Here is a 21695-nt window from a genome sequence, read left to right as displayed (position 1 = left end):
TATAAATAATGCAGTATTTTTTTGTGATCACAAAAACTCTGCTAGAGTTAAACTGAATGTAAATTTTGATGCTAAAGTGCCCGGTTTTTAAAACTTTGATTAAAAACAGGGGCACTTTAATTCATCAATATTTTCATTTCACTCCTGTTGTGAAAATAAACTTACTTTTTAATCTTCACAGCAGCTCCAGCTTCCTCCACCTGTTTCAAAGCCTCTTCCTGGGTCTAAAATGAGGTATCTGGCTTCCTCCAATCAGAGCAGTGAATCAGACACTGAATCCCCCGGGGGGGAATCTGTGATTGGAGGATGACCTATCAATCATTTCTGACATCAGAAATGGCTTGTGAGACCGGAGGAAGCAGCAGCTGCTGTGAAGTTTAAAAGGTAAGTTTTTTGTCACAACAGGAGTGAAATGTAAATTTTAATGAATTAAAGTGCCCCTGTTTTTAATCAAAGTTTTAAAAACCGGGCACTTAAACATCAAAATTTACATTCACTTTAAGCTTTTTACATCAGTCGGGTTGCGTTCATATTACAAGTTTAAAAAAAACTTATTTTGAACAAGCGGTAACCTGAATAATGCAAAAAGTCTACATGATAAAAAAGGCAAAAATACTCTCTAATATAGAGATACATACAGATACACTGCTAAATATATAGAGATACATACAGATACACTGCTAAATATATAGAGATACATACAGATACACTGCTAAATATATAGAGATACATACAGATACACTGCTAAATATATAGAGATACATACAGATACACTGCTAAATATATAGAGATACATACAGATACACTGCTAAATATATAGAGATACATACAGATACACTGCTAAATATATAGAGATACATACAGATACACTGCTAAATATATAGAGATACATACAGATACACTGCTAAATATATAGAGATACATACAGATACACTGCTAAATATATAGAGATACATACAGATACACTGCTAAATATATAGAGATACATACAGATACACTGCTAAATATATAGAAGATAGAAGACAGCACTCGCTGGGCTTAATTAATGCAGTAATTCCCTTTAGGCCTTTTAGGAAATTACTGCATTAATTAAGCCCAGCGAGTGCTGTCTTCTATCTTCTGTACCTTATCTCCATTCAGCACCCTGGCATTTGAAGACTGTTTGTGAGAGTGCACCTATCTCTGAATTTATATATATATACAAAACACGGAAGGGGACTGCACTCCCAGACTGGACTGGGTACACATCCTATGACCCTGCAACATGCTCAGCCCTGGGTGCTCACTGGCACTCACATGAAGATGTGCTGTCCCCAGAGTCACAGGCAGTTAACCCCAGATGGGTCTCGGTGCAAGAACCATAGGGAAAATTACAAAACAAATTAATACAACACACAGAGAAAGTCCAGCACTCACTTACAAGCTCTCAGCTAAGATTAAAAGCAAAAATGGAAGGGTTAGTTACCGCATTTGACCAAATGGGGAAAACCCAGGTAGCACCTCAATGTTCCTTCCAAAACCTGGGACCCTAAAATAGCCACACAATACAAGCTCTCAAGTCCAAACAAACTGGAAACAAGTTCCCAGTTTGTTGGATTGAGAGCTTGCATTGTGTGGCTGTTTTAGGGTCCCATGTTTGTGGAAGGGACCTTGACGTGGTACATGGACTTGTCCCATTTGGCCAGATGTGGTAGCTAACCCTTCCATTTTTGCTTTTAATCTTAGCTGAGAGCTTGTAAGTGAGTGCTGGACTTTCTCTGTGTGTTTTATATATATATATATATGTGTGTGTACATATATATTGATGTATTTATATGTGTATATATGTATTTACAGTCATATATACACACATAAACACATTAATATGTATGTACACACAAATAGACATTAATGGGACATAAAACCCAAAATATTTATTTAATGATTTAGACAGACCATACAATTTTAAACAACTTTCCAATGTACATCTAATGTTTAATTTGCTTCCTTCTCTTGTTATCCTTTGCTGAAAGGTTTATCTAGGAAAGCTCAGGAGCAGCAAAGAAACTAGGTTCTAGCTGCTGATTGGTGGCTGTATATATATACTGATTGTCATTGGCTCACCCATGTGTTCAGTTAGAAACCAGTAGTGCATTGCTGCTCCTTCAATCAACAAATGATACCAAGAGAATGAAGCAAATTTGATAATAGAAGTAAATTGGAAAGTTGTTTAAAATTGTATGTTCTACCTAATCATGAAAGAAAAATGTTGGGTTTTATGTCCCTTTAATGTCTATATTTGTATACATATATATTAATGTGTTTATATGTGTGTAAATGACTGTAAATACATTAATATATATATATATATATATATATATATATATATATATATATATATATATATATGTATCACTGGCGGATCTAGGGGGGGGCAACGGGGCAATTGCCCCCCCCCCCCCCGAGAATATACTGAGAGAGGCAGGCACTTTTTGGAGCCTCAGTAGGAGCGGAGCGGTGTTAGTATGTTACTTCAATCTGAATCTGAGTAATGTCACTGTCTCAAACTGCTGTGCCATGTTAGAGCGTGTCTTACAGATTTACCAAGACGCCCTTTGAAAAGGGCAGTGCGAACATGACTGTAGAGACTAGTACACACCCCTGCCAGACAAAACATTCAAATGAAATAAAGCTGCCGTAATGAGCTCCTCCTCGATAACAACAGCGCTTAAATTAAAATGCTGTGAGATGCTGACAGCCTGACAAAGATACAGTGTCTGCTGTGCAGCTGTACTTGTTCCTCATTCAACTAACAAAAGTGCTGTTACAGCAGAGGAATAAATCACGGACAGCCTATCTGCACATTCCATCCGGTGCCGTGGTGGGGGTGTGTTTTTCTCTATATATGTTTGCACTGCCGGGCTGCCCTTTTGATTGACAGCTAGTGACTTATCCCCATGGAAACCAGGAAGCTCTAGAAGTGACTGAGGATAAGCCAAGGAAGTGAGGAAGGAACACCGGTATGCAGAGGTTACTGATCATGAGTGCACGGGGGCAGGGACTTTACTGGCCCGCATTGTTCACAGCTTCTATCGATATCCATAAAAAAAAGTCCCATTACTCCCAGACTAAAAAATATTGACACCAAAAAAAGCCTAAAATCTAAGGGGGGAGGGGGGTTGATGGGCAGCAGAATTTTGAGTGCCTAGGGCAGCACAAAACCTAAATACGCCACTGGAGAGAGGGCTTCCCTCCCCATAGCAGAACATAGTGCGATCTGCGATCTTATCTGGAAGTGCCCCTCCCGAGACCAGGCTCTGGATCCGCCACTGATATGTATAGATATATACATACAAATACATTTCTAGCAATGTATCTGTATGTATCTCTAAGTTAAACCCGAGATGTTATATCTTTAAGTCCTTATAACTTTTTTTGTGCAATATTTTTATAAATTCATTTTTATTAGACAGTGTTATTATGAGTGTAACTGTGCTCTGTAATATATTTTCGAAGGGTTTTGTGAAACTTTTTTGTTTCAGAAAACAGTTAACCACAGCTCTCAGCTTGTGGTAAGGATTGAAGCGTAAATGGCGACTTTGCTCAACTTGTAATATCATCGCAAACAAAAATCCTCATGAAAAGACGATATCACTTGTGCAAAACAGTGTGTGCCTCACTTGTAAGCAAGCCCTTAATCTTTAGCTCATATTTTAAGTTTGTGCTCAAGTGAAAGTCTAAGGCACGCTAACACCTGATGGTCGGATAGCACGGCCCTGACTTCTATGGGACACGCTACAAAAGCCTCTTCTGGCTTTCACTCATGCGCTAACCCAAAGGTATATAAACACCTCCTTTGTAAAATACCGTTGTATATAAAATATCAATTTTAAACACTTTTATACATTTATTCCAATAATAAACAATAGTGTAATATTTTATTTTAATTTGTTATGTGTTTGTGATACTTTTCGTGTAGCCCTAATACTTTACTTTAGGAGGGCTATTTATCAAGCCGTCAACTATGCTGCATTCGCCGGCAGTAATACGCTTGCCTAACATCGCCTAACATCACGGCCGCGGACCTGAATATGATCTCCATATTTATTTAAAAAAGCCGCAAAAAGACGCGCACCAAGTACGGGGCGATAAGCAGCAGACTGTTGTTAACTAGCAGTCATCGATCTTGCTGCTATTCGGCTTTTTACCAACTTTATTTATATCCTGTCACTAAACGCTGCCACTATACTAAAATGTTTAACCCCTATCCCGCCTCTCCCAGACCCCACCACAACTAAATAAAGTTATTAACCCCTATCCCTCCACTCCCAGCCGCAATGAAATAAAAGTATTAACTCCTAATCAGCCTCTCCCGGACCCCACCGCAAATAAATAAAGTTAATAACCCCTATCCCACCACTCCCAGACCCCGCCGCAACTAAATAAAAGTATTAACCCATAATCCGCCTCTCCTGGACCCCACCGCAACTAAATAAAGTTATTAACCCCTAAACCTCCGCTCCCGGACCCCATCGCAACTAAATAAAAGTATTAACCCCTAAACCCCTGGCCTCCCACATCACTACCACTAACTAAACCTATTAACCCATAAACCACCAGCCCCCCACATCACCATAAACTAAATTAAGCTATTAACCCCTAAACCTAATAACCCACTAACTTTACATTAAAATGACAACATCCCTATCTTATAATAAATTAAAACTTACCTTTAGAATTAAAATAAACTATATTAAACTATTAATTAACCTACCCTAACTATTATACTACAATTACATTAAACTACCAATTAAATTAACTATATTACATATTAAAAAACCCTTACCCTACTCAAATTATTTAAATCTACTATTAAAAATTACGAAATTACGGAAAAAAAATAAACGCTGTTACAAAAAATAAAAAAACACTAAGTTACAGAAAAAAACAAACCACAGTATCAAAAATAAAAAAGAATTACACCTAATCTAATAGCCCTATCAAAATAAAAAAGCCGCCCCAAAATAAAAAAACCTTTAGCCTACAATAAACTACCAATGGCCCTTAAAAGGGCCTTTTGCGGGGCATTGCCCCAAAGAAATCAGCTCTTTTACCTGTAAAAAAAAAAATACAAAAACCCCCCAACATTAAAACCCACCACCCAACCCCCTCAAATAAAAACCCTATCTAAAAATCCTAAGCTCCCCATTGCCCTGAAAATGGATTTGTATGGGCATTAAACCCACCTAATAAACCCTTAAAAAAACTAACACTAACCCCTGACGATCCACTTACAGTTTTCGAAGACCTGACATCCATCCTCATCCAAGCAGCAGAAGTCCTCTTCGAAGCCGGCAGAAGTGCATCTTCTATCTTCATCCATCTGGCGTGGAGCAGATCCATCTTCAAGACATCTGGCGAGGAGCATCCTCTTCTTCCGATGGTCAATGTAGAATGAAGTTCTATCAGCCAATAGGAATTAAAGGGGAAAAAAATCCTATTGGCTGTTGCAATCAGCCAATAGGATTGAGCTTGCATTCTATTTGCTGATTGGAATAGCCAATAGAATGCGAGCTCAATCCTCTTGGCTGATTTAGTGTCATCTGCAGCCTCCAGGGTGGCGGATTGAAAACCAGGTACGCTGGGCTTGAATAGCTGCGAGCGTACCGGTTAACTATTTGATGAGGCCTATTTATCAAGCCGTCAACCGCAAATATGCTAGAATTCTGCAGCGTAATTGTGGCGAGCTTGATTCGACCTAGTTATCAAAGCCTACAGACCGGAAAAAGTTGAAATCTGTGACATAACATACGATCCGCCGGTCTCAATCCGACACAGATCGATGCTTACATCATTACAGATGTTCCGAATACACATTCGGCACTATTTGACACTTTTTAAAAGTTATCAAATAGTTAATCGGTACGCTCGCGGCTATTCCGGCCCAGCATATCTGGTTTTCAATCCGTCACTCTGGAGGCCGCGGATGCGATAGGAATCAATGGGAGTCTGAAAACAGTGAAAGCTTATGTCGGATGCTGCCAGATATCCCATTGATTTCTATGGTAGAAAACCAGTTATGTTTACACCTGACACCCTAACATATACCCCGAGGTTAAACACCCCTAATCTGCCGCCCCGACATCACCGCAACCTACATAAAATTATTAATCCCTATCCCTCTGCTCCTGGACCCCACCGTAACTAAATAAAAGTATTAACCCCTAAACCGCCAGCCCCCCACATCACCATAAACCAAATTAAGCTATTAACCCCTAAACCTAACAACCCATTAACTTTACATTAAAATTACAACATGCCTATCTTATAATAAATTAAAACCTGTAGAATTAAAATAAACTATACTAAACTATTAATTAACCTACCCTAACTATTATACTACAATTACATTAAACTACCAATTAAATTAACTACAGTATATTACATATTAAAAAACCCTAACCCTACTCAAATTATTTAAATCTACTATTAAAAATTGCTAAATTACAAAAAAATAAATGCTAAATTACAAAAAATATAAAACACTAAGTTACAAAAAAAAAACACAGTATCAAAAATAAAAAGAATTATACCTAATCTAATAGCCCTATCAAAATAAAAAAGCCCCCCCCCCCCCAAAATAAAAAAATCCCTAGCCTACAATAAACTACCAATTTTGGATGGGCATTAAAGGCATTTAGCTATTTTACGGCCCAAAGTCCCTACTCTAAAAATAAAACCCACCCAATAAACCCTTAAAAAACAACAACACTAACCCCCGACGATCCACTTACAGTTTTCAAAGACCGGACATCTATTCTCATCCAAGCGGCAGAAGTCCTCATCGAAGCCGGCAGAAGTCTTCATCCAGACGACAACTTCTATCTTCAAGACATCCGGTGCGGAGCATCCCCTTCTTCCGATGGTCAACGTAGAATGAAGTTTCCCTTTAAGGTACGTCATCCAAGATGGCGTCCCTTACATTCCAATTGGCTGATAGAATTCTATCAGCCAATAATAATTAAAGTGGAAAAAATCCTGATTGGAATAGCCAATAGAATGTGAGCTTAATCCTTTAATTATATACTATATCTATCAAGCACGATCTTTTAGAAAATGTATTAAATTATTTGTCTACAAAAATCCCCATAGACTAGATACAAAGTTTTATCTAAATCAATTGTGTTCTATCCTAAATTGTAAAATCGTAAGTTCTAAAATGTTTGTAAATAGTCATAAACTTCTCACATCATGTTCTTTTATATACTAGTATTTTTTTGTAGTTAGATGAAACTGCCACTTTGTATTTACAAATCTGTTTTCTTATCCCATTTGTAAGTCTGGTTGAACTTATGACAAAGAGGCCTGCAGTCTGATGTATGTTGGGCTATCAACACGGAAGTCAAATAATGATTATGTTAGATGATTTTAAATACTTGGCTACATAATAACAAAGTAAAAAAAAGTCTTCTACATCGTATTTTGTTTTATTATATGAACATAACAACTTGACATAACTTATATGGTCCTCTATTATATTGGTTTAGGGAAAATACATCACATTTTCATCATTTGTAGAAACAAACTTCTTTTAACATTTTTGGTCTGTATACCTCTTTGTAATTCCCACTACGTTTTTGTTTTTTTTTTCACAATAATTCTGAATACTCACACATGAAATCCCACACACTAAGGGCTCCATGTACTAAGAGGCGGGCGGACAGCTTCTTAACTCGCGAAGCTGTCCGCCCGCCTCCGCTACACACGGGCAGCGGATCTATTGATCCGCTTGCCCGTATGTACCATTACACACTCAGCGGAGTGTGTAATGCCCGCCCCTTCAGTCGCGCGACCAATCACGCGACTGAAGGGGCTGTCAATCACCGAGAGCGAGCGAGCTCTCGGTGATTTTGCTTCGCCACCTAAGAGGTGGCGTAGGGTGTAGGAAGCAGCGGTCTAATGACCGCTGCTTCTTACATTGCGGGAAGCAGGCTCGCATATGCGAACCTGCCCCGCAAAGGCTCCGGAGCAGCTTTCGCTGCTTCGTACATGGAGCCCTACGTGTGAGTAATATTTTTTATGTTAAAATGATGTAAGTTGACTAGTTCTATTCCTCCCTAACAAATATTAAGGATATTACAAGTTGAAAGTAAAAATGTTCCCGCTCTTGCTAACCCAATGCAGGCAAAAAGCCGAACATACAATATTGCACACAAGTTAACTTATTCTCCAGCTCGATCGCATATACTCAAGTGCTTTAATCTGACATAAAAATATGAATATTTCACATTCCAATGTTCTTCATAGAGAAAAATATGTTCTATTTATAAATACATAGAACATATTCTGCTATGTGCAGAACATTGGAATGTGAAATATTTAGAGTAAACACATAGTTAAAACCTTTATCAAATATGAATATTTCATATATATGCTTTTACATGTTTTCATCTACTTCACTGCAAAGGGCTCCAATAAACATATATATACTTCTATAAATGTGTACATATTTATGCATAAATATATATATAAATATATATATATGTATATATATATATATATATATATATATATATATATATATATATATATATATATATATATATATATATATATATATATATGTATAGATAAATGTCTCCGCACTCAGGATGTCAAATAATGTAAAACAACAAAGCAGTTCAAATGACATCAAAAAATGAAATAAAGTTTAATCAATGATTCATTGATTAAACTTTATTTCATTTTTTGATGTCATTTGAACTGCATTGTTGTTTTACATTATTTTACATCCTGAGTGCGGAGACCTTTATCTATATTTATTATATTTTTTAGGGGTAATGTGGTATGAGTTTACCCTAGTCTCAAGCACTTTCTATATTTATCTTGTTTGATTCTTATTATTGGTGCTTATCCTTGTATAGTGTGTTGATATATATATGTGTGTGTGTGTCTGTAAATACATATATACACATATAAATACATAAATAGATGTACACACATATAAAGTGTAATAGTTAACCAGTAACAAGGTCTCGCTGACCTGATGTGCTTTAACTTCAATTGCGCTCAATCAATTGCATTTAATTTCAACTTGTAATAGGCTTGCTACTCCTGACACACAAATAAGCGTGGAAACCCCTATATTGCTTGTATTAAACATAACATTTGAATACTAAGGGGTAGATTTATCATATAAATATATAGATATATCGAATCATGTCCGCCCTGCATCGCTAAACGCAGACAACATATGCTATCGGCATTTAATATTGCACAAGCATTTCTGGTAAAATGCTTGTGCAATGCTGACCCCAGCACATTCACAAACAATCGGCCGCTAGCAGGGAGTGTCAATCATCCCGATCGTATCTGATTGGGTTGATTGCAGTCCGCCACCTAAAAGTTGGTGGACGAGTTAAGACAGCTGCTTCTTAAATCCTGTTTCTGGCGAGCCTGAAGGCTTGCGCAGAAAAAACAGCATCCACTGCTTAATAAATATATCCCTAAATGTCAATATTAAAAATACCATTTTGCGTGAGAATCTACATTTAAATGTTAATTATTCTAATGTGTTTATTTGTATCAAATGTTTTTCACAGTATTTGAATTTAGCGTTCAGTATAGCAAATTTGCTATAAAGAAACATTTATGTAATTTAACATTCAAATGTATTTATCGAGATACATTCCTACATAACAAAATCAGATTATATGCAGCAGCTTAAATACACTAAGTAAAAATTATATACATTATTTCATCTGTAAGAAAAACTAGCTGTATTCCCTAAACACTTACCTTGTCATAGGTTTCTGTTTTTGGTTTGGTGTAGCTGGAGCTCGTTGTCCAATTGGCAGGAATTAGTATTTTTACATTTTTTATGTAGAGCCTTTGTTTTGTAGCCTTATATAGATAATCTGAGGCTTCATTCACCATATTCTTCAACGGAAAATACACAAAAAAGATATTAATTTGAAACATATTGGAAGATCACAGAGGAAATCTTAAAAAACTTGACAACAATGCAAATTTAACATAAAATTATTAAGAACATTTTTAAAAAAAACCTGAATCCTAATATTTTTCTTTCATGATTCAGATAGAACAAAACACTTGAAACAACTTTTTATTTTACTTCTATTAACATATTTTCTTTGTTCTTTTGGTATCTTTGTTGAAAATCAGGGATGTAAGCTCAGGAGTGTGCAAGTGTCTAGAGCACTATATGGCAGCAATTTTGCAAGAATGTTATCCATTTGATAGAACACTAGATGGCAGCACTATTTATTTATATTTAATGCGCCCTAAACCTACCTAAGTATCTCTTCAACAAAGAATAACACGAGAACAAAGCAAATTTGATAATAGAAGTATATTCTTGTTTATTCTGTCTGAATCACAAAAGAAAATGTGCTTTATGTCGCTTTAAGAACAAATAATGTCATGTGGCACTTTCTTGGGTACATTGCTGGCAAACATTTACATATGTTATGATGCTTATCCTGTCAATGATAATAGGAAATATATTTTGTAAGTTTAAAATTAAATTCAGTTCTTGGACATGAATGATTTTCTTTATATTCTCTTGTACCTATGTGGCAAATATTTTCTAAGTAGCAAGCAGACACAGATTCATTTTTCAAGTCCCACTTTTACTAGGTTATTATTTTTTGTGTACCATGACTGATCTAATTTTTATATCAGTATGCATTAGAATAAAAAGATATCTTCATATACAAACTTGTTTCTTAATATTAGTAAATATTTCATATGAGTGATTGAGCAAAATTCAGCATTATGGAAATGCATAGTATGTTATTGTCTATGAAATTGTCAGTGGTAACTATCACCTAGATTTAGAGTTTTGCATTAGCCGTCAAAAGCAGCGTTAAGGGGTCCTAACGCTGCTTTTGGCCACCCGCTGGTATTTAGAGTCAGGCAGGTACAGGTCTACCGCTCACTTCCCTACCGTGATTCCAGGCTACCACAGATCCCCTTACGCCAATTGCATATCCTATCTTTTCAATGGGATCTGCCTAACACTAGTATTTGGAGTCTTGGGAGAAGTGAGCGGTAGACCCTCTACCGACAAGACTCCAACCGCAAAAAAAAGTCAGTAGTTAAGAGCTTTATTGGCTAACGCCGGAATATAAATCTCTTAACTACTGTGCTCTAAAGTACACTAACACCCATAAACTACCTATGTACCCGTAAACCGAGGCCCCCCCACATCGCCGCCACTGTAATAAAATTTTTTAACCCCTAATCTGCCGACCGGACACCGCCGCCACCTACATTATCCCTATAAACCCCTAATCTGCTACCCCTAACAGCGTCGACCCCTATATTATATATATTAACCCATAATCTGCCCCCCCAACGTCGCCGCTACCTAACTACACTTATTAACCCCTAATCTGCCGACTGGACCTCACTACCCCTAACATCGTCGACCCCTATAATAAATGTATTAACCCCTAAACCGCCGCACTCCCGCCTCACAAACACTATAATAAATAGTATTAACCCCTAATCTGCCCTCCCTAACATCGCCGCCACCTACCTACAATTATTAACCCCTAATCTCCCGCCCGCACCGTCGCCGCTACTATAATAAAGTTATTAACCCCTAAACCTAACTCTAACCCTAACACCCCCCTAACTTGAATATAATTTAAATCAAACGAAATAATATTCCTAAAATTAACTAAATTATTCCTATTTAAAACTAAATACTTACCTATAAAATAAACCTTAATATAGCTACAATATAACTAATAGTTACATTGTATCTATTTTAGGATTTATATTTATTTTACAGGCAACCTTGTATTTATTTTAACAAGGGGCGCTGAAGAAGTCTTCCATCCGATTGAAGTCATCATCCAGGCAGGTTTTAATGTTGGGGGGGTTGTATTTTTATTTTACAGGCAAAAGAGCTGTTTTCTTTGGGGCATGCCCCGCAAAAGGCCCTTTTAAGGGCTGGTAAGGTAATTGAGCTGTTAACTTTTTAATGTAGAATATGGTAGGGCATTTTTTTATTTTGGGGGGATTTGTTATTTTATTAGGGGGCTTAGATTAGGTGTAAGTAGCTTAAAATTGTTGTAATATTTTTGAAATGTTTGTAACTTATTTTTTTTATTTTTTGTAACTTAGCTTTTTTTATTTTTTGTACTTTAGTTAGTTTATTTAATTGTATTTAATTGTAGTTATTTGTAGGTAATTTATTTAATTAATTTAATGATAATGTAGTGTTAGGTTTAATTGTAACTTAGGTTAGGATTTATTTTACAGGTAATTTTGTATTTCTTTTAGCTAGGTAGTTATTAAATAGTTAATAACTATTTAATAATTATTCTAACTAGCTAAAATAAATACAAAGTTACCTGTAAAATAAATATAAATCCTAAAATAGCTACAATGTAATTATTAATTACATTGTAGCTATCTTAGGGTTTATTTTACAGGTAAATATTTAGTTTTAAATAGGATTCATTTATTTAATTATAGTAAATTTATTTCGTTTTATTTAAATTATATTTAAGTTAGGGGGTGTTAGGGTTAGGGTTAGACTTAGGTTTAGGGGTTAATAACTTTATTATAGTAGCGGCGACGTTGGGGGCGGGAGATTAGGGGTTAATTATTGTAGGTAGGTGGCGGCGATGTTAGGGAGGGCAGATTAGGGGTTAATAAAATTTATTATAGTGTTTGCGAGGCGGGAGTGCGGCGGTTTAGGGGTTAATACATTTATTATAGTGGCGGCGATGTCCGGTCGGCAGATTAGGGGTTAATACTTGTAGTTAGGTTGCTGCGACGTTGGGGGGGGGCAGATTAGGGGTTAATAACTATAATGTAGAGGTCGGCAATGTTAGGGACAGCAGATTAGGGGTTAATAGCTATAATGTAGGTGGCGGCGATGTCCGGTCGGCAGATTAGGGGTTAATACTTGTAGTTAGATTGCAGCAACGTTGGGGGGGGCAGATTAGGGGTTAATAACTATAATGTAGGTGTCGACGATGTTAGGGACAGCAGATTAGGGGTTAATAGCTATAATGTAGGTGGCGGCGATGTCCGGTCGGCAGATTAGGGGTTAATACTTGTAGTTAGATTGCGGCGACATTGGGGGGGCAGATTACGGGTTAATAACTATAATGTAGGGTTCGGCAATGTTAGGAACAGCAGATTAGGGGTTAATAGCTATAATGTAGGTGGCGGCGATGTCCGGTCGGCAGATTAGTGGTTAATACTTGTAGTTAGATTGCGGCGACGTTGGGGGGGCAGATTAGGGGTTAATAACTATAATGTAGGGGTCTGCGATGTTAGGGACAGCAGATTAGGGGTTAATAGCTATAATGTAGGTGGCGGTGATGTCCGGTCTGCAGATTAGGGGTTAATACTTGTAGTTAGATTGCTGCGACGTTGGGGGGGGGCAGATCAGGGTTTAATAACTATAATGTAGGGGTCGGCAATGTTAGGGACAGCAGATTAGGGGTTAATAGCTATAATGTAGGTGGCGGCGGTGTCCAGTCGGCAGATTAGGGGCTAATACTTGTAGTTAGATTGCGGCGACGTTGGGGGGGGGGCAGATTAGGGGTTAATAACTATAATGTAGGGGTCGGCGATGTTAGGGACAGCATATTAGGGGTTAATAGCTATAATGTAGGTGGCGGGGATGTCCGGTCGGCAGATTAGGGGTTAATACTTGTAGTTAGATTGCGGCGATGTTGGTGGGGGCAGATTAGGGGTTAATAACTATAATGTAGGGGTCGGCGATGTTAGGGACAGCAGATTAGGGGTTAATAGCTATAATGTAGGTGGCGGCGATGTCCGGTCGGCAGATTAGGGGTTAATACTTGTAGTTAGATTGCGGCGACGTGGGGGGGGGGGCAGATTAGGGGTTAATAACTATAATGTAGGGGTCGGCGATGTTAGGGACAGCAGATTAGGGGTTAATACCTATAATGTAGGTGGCGGCGGTGTCCGGTCGGCAGATTAGATAATTTTATTATAGGGTTTGCGATGTGGGGGGGGGGGGCTCGGTTTAGTGGTTCATAGGTAGTTTATGGGTGTTAGTGTACTTTGTAGCACTCAGTAGTTAAGAGCTTTATATTCTGGTGTTAGCCCATAAAGCTCTTAACTACTGATTTTATTCGGTAGATTCGGATGGCCGTGTATTACACTAGTACTATTTACACCTAATATACAGTACATAATACTAGTCTAATACACAGCATATCCCACCTAAAACATACCGAATTTCCGAATTTCGGAACCGAATAGAACCAAATAGAACCGAATTCAGCCGAATTTATTCAAATCCGAATAAATCCGAACGAATTCATTCGAATCCAAATAAATCCGAAACAAATTCATTCAAATTTTGCCGAATTCGAATCGATCTGAACCGAAATTCGAAAAGTCTGAATCAATCCGAACCAAAAACGAACCGAATTTTTTAGCCATGCACATATCTAGTGTACATATATGTGTGTGTGAGTATGTTTTGTTTACATAATGTATATCTGTGTGTGAGAAGGATTTGTGTACCTATATGTGTGTGTGAGTATGTTTTGTGTGTTTGAGTATGTTTTGTGTACATATATGTGTGTGTATATTTTGTGTACAAATATGTGCGTGTGAGTATGTTTTGTGTACATATATGTGTGTGTGTGTGTGTGTGTGAGAGTATGTTTTGTGTACAAATATGTGTGTGTGAGTATGTTTTGTTAACATATATGTGTGTGTATGTTTTGTGTACAAATATGTGTGCGTGAGTATGTTTTGTGTACATATATGTGTGTGTGTATGTTTTATGTACATATATGTGTGTGTAAGTATGTTTTATGTACATATATGTGTGTGTGAGTATGTTTTGTGTACATATATGTGTGTATGTTTTATGTACATAGATGTTTGTGTGAGTATGTTTTGTGTACAAATATGTGTGGGTAATTATGTTTTGTGTACATATATGTGTGTGTGTGTGAGTATGTTTTATGTACATATATGTGTGTGTATGTTTTGTGTATATATATGTGTGTGTGTGAGAGTATGTTTTATGTACATATATGTGTGTGTGTATGTTTTATGTACATATATGTGTGTGTGAGTATGTTTTATGTACGTGTATGTTAGTATTTTTTGTGTACATATATGTGTATGTATGTTTTGTGTACATATATGTGTGTGTGAGTATTTTTTATGTGCATATGTGTGTGTGATTATGTTTTGTGTACATATATGTGTGTGTGTGAGTATGTTTTGTTTAAAAATATGTGTGTGTGATTATGTTTTGTGTACAGATATGTGCGTGTATAATTTGTGTATATATGTGTGTGTGAGTATGTTTTGTGTACAAATATGTGTGTGTGAGTATGTTTGTGTACATATCTGTGTGTGTGTGTGTGAGTATGTTTTGTGTACAAATATGTGTGTGGGATTATGTTTTGTGTACACATATGTGTGAGTATCTTTTGTGTACAAATGTGTGTGTGTGAGTATGTTTTGTGTACATATATGTGTATGTGAGTACGTTTTATGTACATATATGTGTGAGTATGTTTTATGTACATATATGTGTGTGTATGTTTTGTGTACAAATATGTGTGTGTGAGTATGTTTTGTGTACATATATGTGTGTGTATGTTTTGTGTACAAATATGTGTGTGTGAGTATGTTTTGTGTACATATATGTGTGTATGTTTTATGTACATATATGTGTGTGTGTGAGTATGTTTTGTGTATATGTATGTGTGTGTATGTTTTATGTACATATATGTTTGTGTACAAATATGTGTGGGTAAGTATGTTTTTATTTTTGATGTGCATATGTGTGTGTGATATGTATGTTTTGTGTACATATCTGTGTGTGTGTGTGTAAGTATGTTTTGTGTACAAATATGTGTGTGTGATTATGTTTTGTGTACACATATGTGTGAGTATGTTTTGTGTACAAATATGTGTGTGTGAGTATGTTTTGTGGACATATATGTGTGTGTGTGAGTATTTTTTATGTATATGTGTGTGTGAGTATGTTTTGTGTACATATATGTGTGTATGTTTTGTGTACAAATATGTGTGCGTGAGTATGTTTTGTGTACAAATATGTGTGAGTATGATTTGTATACATATATGTGTGTGTGAGTATGTTTTGTGTAGATATGTGTGTATGTTTTATATACATATATGTGTGTGTGAATATGTTTTGTGTACATGTATATGTGTGTATATTTTATGTACATATATGTGTGTGTATGTTTTATGTACATATATGTTTGTGTAAGTATGTTTTGTGTACAAATATGTGTGGGTAAGTATGTTTTTATTTTTTATGTGCATATGTGTGTGTGATATAGAAACATAGAAACATAGATATTGACGGCAGATAAGAGCCATAGGCCCAGCAAGTCTGCCCCACCTTACCTAACAGTATAAACTTATCTAGTTCGTAGGATAGCCCTATGCTTGTCCCATGCATTTTTAAAGTCCCCCACAGTGTTTGTTGCTACTACCTCTTGAGGAAGTTTATTCCATAAATCAATCACTCTTTCTGTAAAGAAGTGCTTCCTCAAATTACTCCTGAATCTACTACCCTTTAGCTTGAGCTCATGACCCCTTGTTCTTGAATTTTCCATTTTATGTAAAATACCCACAGCCTCAGTTTTACTAAACCCTTTAATGTACTTGAAAGTTGCTATCATATCACCTCTTTCCCTTCTCTCCTCTAAGCTATACATATTTAGGTCATTGAGCCTATCCTGGTAAGTTTTATTTTTTAGACCATGTACCATTTTGGTAGCCCTCCTTTGCACAGATTCAAGTTTGTTAATATCCTTCTGAAGATATGGCCTCCAGAACTGCACACAATACTCAAGATGAGGCCTAACTAATGATCTATAAAGTGGCATAAGAACCTTACTATTTCTGCTGCAAATACCTCTACCAATACATCCAAGCATTCTGCTAGCCTTACTCGCTGCCTTACTACATTGTTTACTAAGTTTTAAATCATCTGAAATAATAATTCCCAAGTCCTGTTCCTCGTCTGTAACAGTCAGTAAAGTGTCATTGAGTCTGTAATTAACATTTGGATTTTTCTTCCCTAAATGCATTATTTTACACTTTGCTGTGTTAAACTTTAGATCCCAGTCGTTTGTCCAATCCTCCAATTGTTGTATATCACTTCTCATTTTGTCTACCCCCCCTGGAACATCCACTCTGTTGCAAATTTTTGTATCATCTGCAAAGAGACATACTTTCCCCTGTAGCCCTTTGCTGATATCGCAGATAAATATGTTAAACAAAACAGGCCCCAGAACTGACCCCTGAGGAACACCACTAGTAACAGCCCCCTCTGCTGAATGAACTCCATTTACTAAGACACTTTGTTTTCTGTCCTTAAGCCAGCATTCCACCCAGTTCACAATTTTTGAATCTAGACCAAGGAGATATAGTTTGTGAATAAGTTTATTGTGTGGGACGGTGTCAAATGCTTTGCTGAAATCTAGATATGCTACATCAACTGCTCCTCCCTTGTCTAATACTTTTGTTACATAATCAAAGAAGTCAATTAGATTAGTCTGACATGATCTCCCTGAAGTAAAACCATGCTGATTTTGGTCCTCTAAATTGTTTGTCTTTATGTAAGTCATAATTCTTTCCTTTAAGAGGCTTTCCATTAATTTCCCTACTACTGAAGTTAAACTAACTGGCCTGTAGTTGCCAGATTCTTCTCTACTGCCCTTTTTATGAAGAGGTATTACATTTGCTATTCTCCAATCATCTGGGACAGCTCCTGTTAATAGTGACTGATTAAACAGATCAGTTAATGGGACAGTTAGCACTGAACGAAGTTCTTTTAAAACCCTTGGATGAATATTATCAGGACCCACTGCCTTTGTAACATTTATTTTTGATAATGCTAACAAAACCTCATCCTCTGTAAAAAGATTACTGTTAAGCTTGTTTCTATTTTGCATAGCATCCCTTAATGTAGACATTGTATCTTCACAATCTTTAGTGAAAACAGAACAGAAGTAATCATTGAGACAGTCTGCAATCTGCTTATCTCCTTCTATTATTCTACCATCAACTGATTTCAATTTTACTATTCCTACCTTATTTTTTCTTCTTTCACTGATATATCTAAAGAATGTTTTGTCCCCATGTTTTACTGACTGTGCTATCTTCTCTTCTGCATCAGCTTTAACCTTCCTAATTAACTGCTTAGTCTTTTTTTGTTGGAGTCTCCATATTTTCATATCATCATCTGCTTGTGTGTGTCTGTAATTTTTATAAGCTATCTTTTTTGTCTTTACAGCATGTGCTACTTCTTTGGAAAACCAAATTGGTTTCCGCTTTCTTTTACTTTTACAGACATGTCTAATACAGTGTGCGGTTGCATCTAAAATGGCACCTTTCACAAATTCCCACTGTTCTTGAACCCCTGTAATAAGATTTTTCCCCTTTAAATAGTTTTTTAGGTATTCTCCCATTAATGAAAAATCTGCCGTCCTAAAGTCTAAAACTTTTGTTTTAGTCTGGGTGTACAGTTCCTGAACATGAATACTAAACCAAACAGATTGATGATCACTGGATCCTAAGTTCTCACCTACAGACACATCTGAAACTGTATCACTGTTTGTAAGTATTAGATCTAATATAGCTTCCTTACGAGTTGGTTCCTTGACTAATTGTTCAAGTGATTCCCCTAGCAGAGATTCAAGAATATACCTGCTTCTAGCCGATCTAGCAGAAGGAATCTTCCAGTCTATATCTGGCAAATTAAAGTCCCCCAGTACTATAACCTTACCCTTCATGGTCATTTTGGTTATTTCATCTAATAACAGATTGTCCAGTTTTTCATCCTGCAATGGAGGCCTATATACAACCCCTATTCTAAAAACATTTTTATCTCCAATTTCCAAAGTCACCCAAATACTTTCCACCTCATCATTTGTTCCTACAATTTCAGTAACCTTTATATTTTCATTTACATACAAAGCAACTCCTCCACCTTTCTTTCCTACTCTGTTCTTTTTAAATAACCTGTATCCAGGTATGACTATGTCCCAGTCATGCAAATCATTGTACCATGTTTCTGTTATAGCTACTAAATCCAAGTTGTCCCTAGTCATTATTGAAATGAGTTCAGGTAATTTATTTCCTAAGCTGCGAGCATTTGTGCTCATGGCACGAAGAATTTTTCTACTAGAATTTCTAGAATTGTTACTTGGACTAATATGTGTGTGTGAGTATGTTTTATGTACATATATGTGTGTGTATGTTTTGTGTACATATATGTGTGTGAGTATGTTTTATGTACATATATGTGTGTTAGAGTATGTTTTATGTACAAATATGTGTGTGTGAGTATGTTTTGTGTACATATATGTGTGTGTAAGTATGTTTTATGTTCATATGTGTGTGTGTAAGTATGTTTTGTGTACATATGTGTGTGCATGTTTTGTGTACATATATGTGTGTGTGTATGTTTTGTGTACATATATGTGTGTGAGTATGTTTTATGTACATATATGTGTGTGTGATTATGTTTTGTGTACATATATGTGTGTGTGATTATGTTTTGTGTACACATGTGTGTGAGTATGTTTTATGTACATATATGTGTGTGTGAGTATGTTTTATGTACATATATGTGTGTGTGATTATGTTTTGTGTACATATACGTGTGTGGGTATGTTTTGTGTACATATATGTGTGTGTGTGTGAGTATGTTTTATGTACATATATGTGTGTGTGTGAGTATGTTTTATGTACATATACGTGTGTGGGTATGTTTGTGTGAACGTATATTTGTGTGTACAAACACAAAACAAACAGAAGTGCAAGGAAGCGGATATAAGTGAATTAAAACCATAAAATCATAAACATTTATTTCACAACAGTATTTAAAATGCAGACACACTTTCAAACCTCAAACAGGGGGCTAGTTTCCATTGAAGTGTTACATTTTGGAAACTGTTTGTAACATAAACATTCTCCATAGACTTTAATGGAGATAAATGTTTTTACCATCAGTTTCCATACTTTACCACCTCAATGGAAACTAGCCCAGTGTGAGGTATGTTCAAGCACAATATAATATCACTGGGCCATCTTTGTGGCTCGTTACTCTTATAGTCATCTGTCTAACAATAACAAGATTCAGGCATCATCCACAGGTGGGATGTGGTTCTGTCATCCGGTACGTTCTCGTAGTTCAGACCTCTGTTATCGCCGGAAGGCTGCAATATCTCCAAATGTTGGTAACTAGATTTAACATTGCACAATCTGCTGATTATGCAATGCCACCCCTGCTTGCATGCAAGAGGGGGCTGTCAATCATCTTTATCTGACCGGATCAAGATGATTGCAATCCATCACCTGGACTCCAAAGCTGCTATCGGTATCGGTACATAAAGCCTAATGAGTGTGTGTGTGTGGGGGGGGGCATATGTTTATGTGTGTTTGTGTATACATGGGTATGTTTATGTGTATACATTTGTGTGTATATGTGGTTATGTCTGTGTGTGTGCTTATGTATGTGTGTATATATCTGTGTGTGTATACATTTATGTGTATATGTGTTTATGTGTGTATACATTTGTGTGTATATGTGGGTATGTTTGTGTGTGTATATCTGTGTGTGTTTATGTGTATACATTTGTGTGTATATCTGTGTGTGTTTATGTGTATACATGTTTTTGTATATGTGTATACATTTGTGTGTATATGTGGGTATGTTTATGTGTATACATTTGTGTGTATATATCTGTGTGTGTATACATTTATGTGTATATGTGTTTATGTGTGTATACATTTGTGTGTATATGTGGGTATGTTTGTGTGTGTATATCTGTGTGTGTTTATGTGTATACATGTTTTTGTATATGTGTATACATTTGTGTGTATATGTGGGTATGTTTATGTGTATACATTTGTGTGTATATCTGTGTGTGTTTATGTGTATACATGTGTGTATATGTGGGTATATTTATGTGTATATCTGTGTGTGTATATGTGTATGCATAAATGTATGTATATGAGTGTTTGTTGTATTTAGGGGTTATGTTTATACTTATTTCTTGCATGTACATGTATATGTCTCTGTGTGTGTGTTTTTCTTATGCTACAAAAAAATTAAATTATTTTTTTTCTTACCTTAATGTTTTCAATAATCTTGACATCCTCAGTTACAGCTGGATTAATTGCAATCACAATATTCTCATATCCGCCATTAACAAGAGTTACCATAGAACTATTAGCTGCATAACATATATGAAATAGAAAAAGGAACGCAAACCATTTCAATAAACCCATGGTGTAAGTTTCCCCTACTTCTTACTGATGTGCGTTTGCTTAAGATATATATATGCCGCAGTGTTCAATCGTTATCAGATATTTTTGTGGACTTTGAAAACAGTTATGGCCGTGATTTGTTGCTCTGACAAAGAATGATCTTTTACAACTTTGTCAATTACAGGTGAATCTTCATTTAAATAAATCATTGGAAATCCAACCAGTGATTGTTTTCTCTCAGATGAGTTTTATTATTACAGTAAAGAGTATATAAAGAGTCTTAATTATTTGTATTTCATGCCATAGATTTCTACATGAGTGTGAAATGTATTTAAAATAATTTAGGTTCATATAAATGTAATCATGTAGTCTATACTAGTTGTATCCTTGGTTAAAGAAATGACAATGCACATGGG

General features: G+C 36.2%; 1 protein-coding gene across 1 annotated transcript in view; it reads right to left on the bottom strand.

Annotated features, from left to right (window-relative positions):
• The window catches only part of LOC128641109 (calcium-activated chloride channel regulator 1-like), a 170447-nt gene extending 149147 nt beyond the window's left edge, over nucleotides 1-21300 (bottom strand). Inside the window, exons 1-2 of the mRNA XM_053693684.1 lie at nucleotides 21142-21300; nucleotides 9778-9918 (exon numbers count right to left, since the gene is read on the bottom strand). Coding sequence (XP_053549659.1) covers nucleotides 9778-9918; nucleotides 21142-21300 — 300 coding nt within the window. The remainder of the gene's footprint in view (nucleotides 1-9777; nucleotides 9919-21141) is intronic.
• Between the last annotated feature and the right edge of the window lie 395 nt (nucleotides 21301-21695).

This window comes from Bombina bombina, chromosome 10, assembly GCF_027579735.1.
Source record: "Bombina bombina isolate aBomBom1 chromosome 10, aBomBom1.pri, whole genome shotgun sequence".
Classification (NCBI taxonomy): domain Eukaryota; kingdom Metazoa; phylum Chordata; class Amphibia; order Anura; family Bombinatoridae; genus Bombina; species Bombina bombina.
The sequence above is the reverse complement of the archived record's forward strand: the minus strand, read 5'-3'. Positions and strand labels throughout refer to the sequence as shown.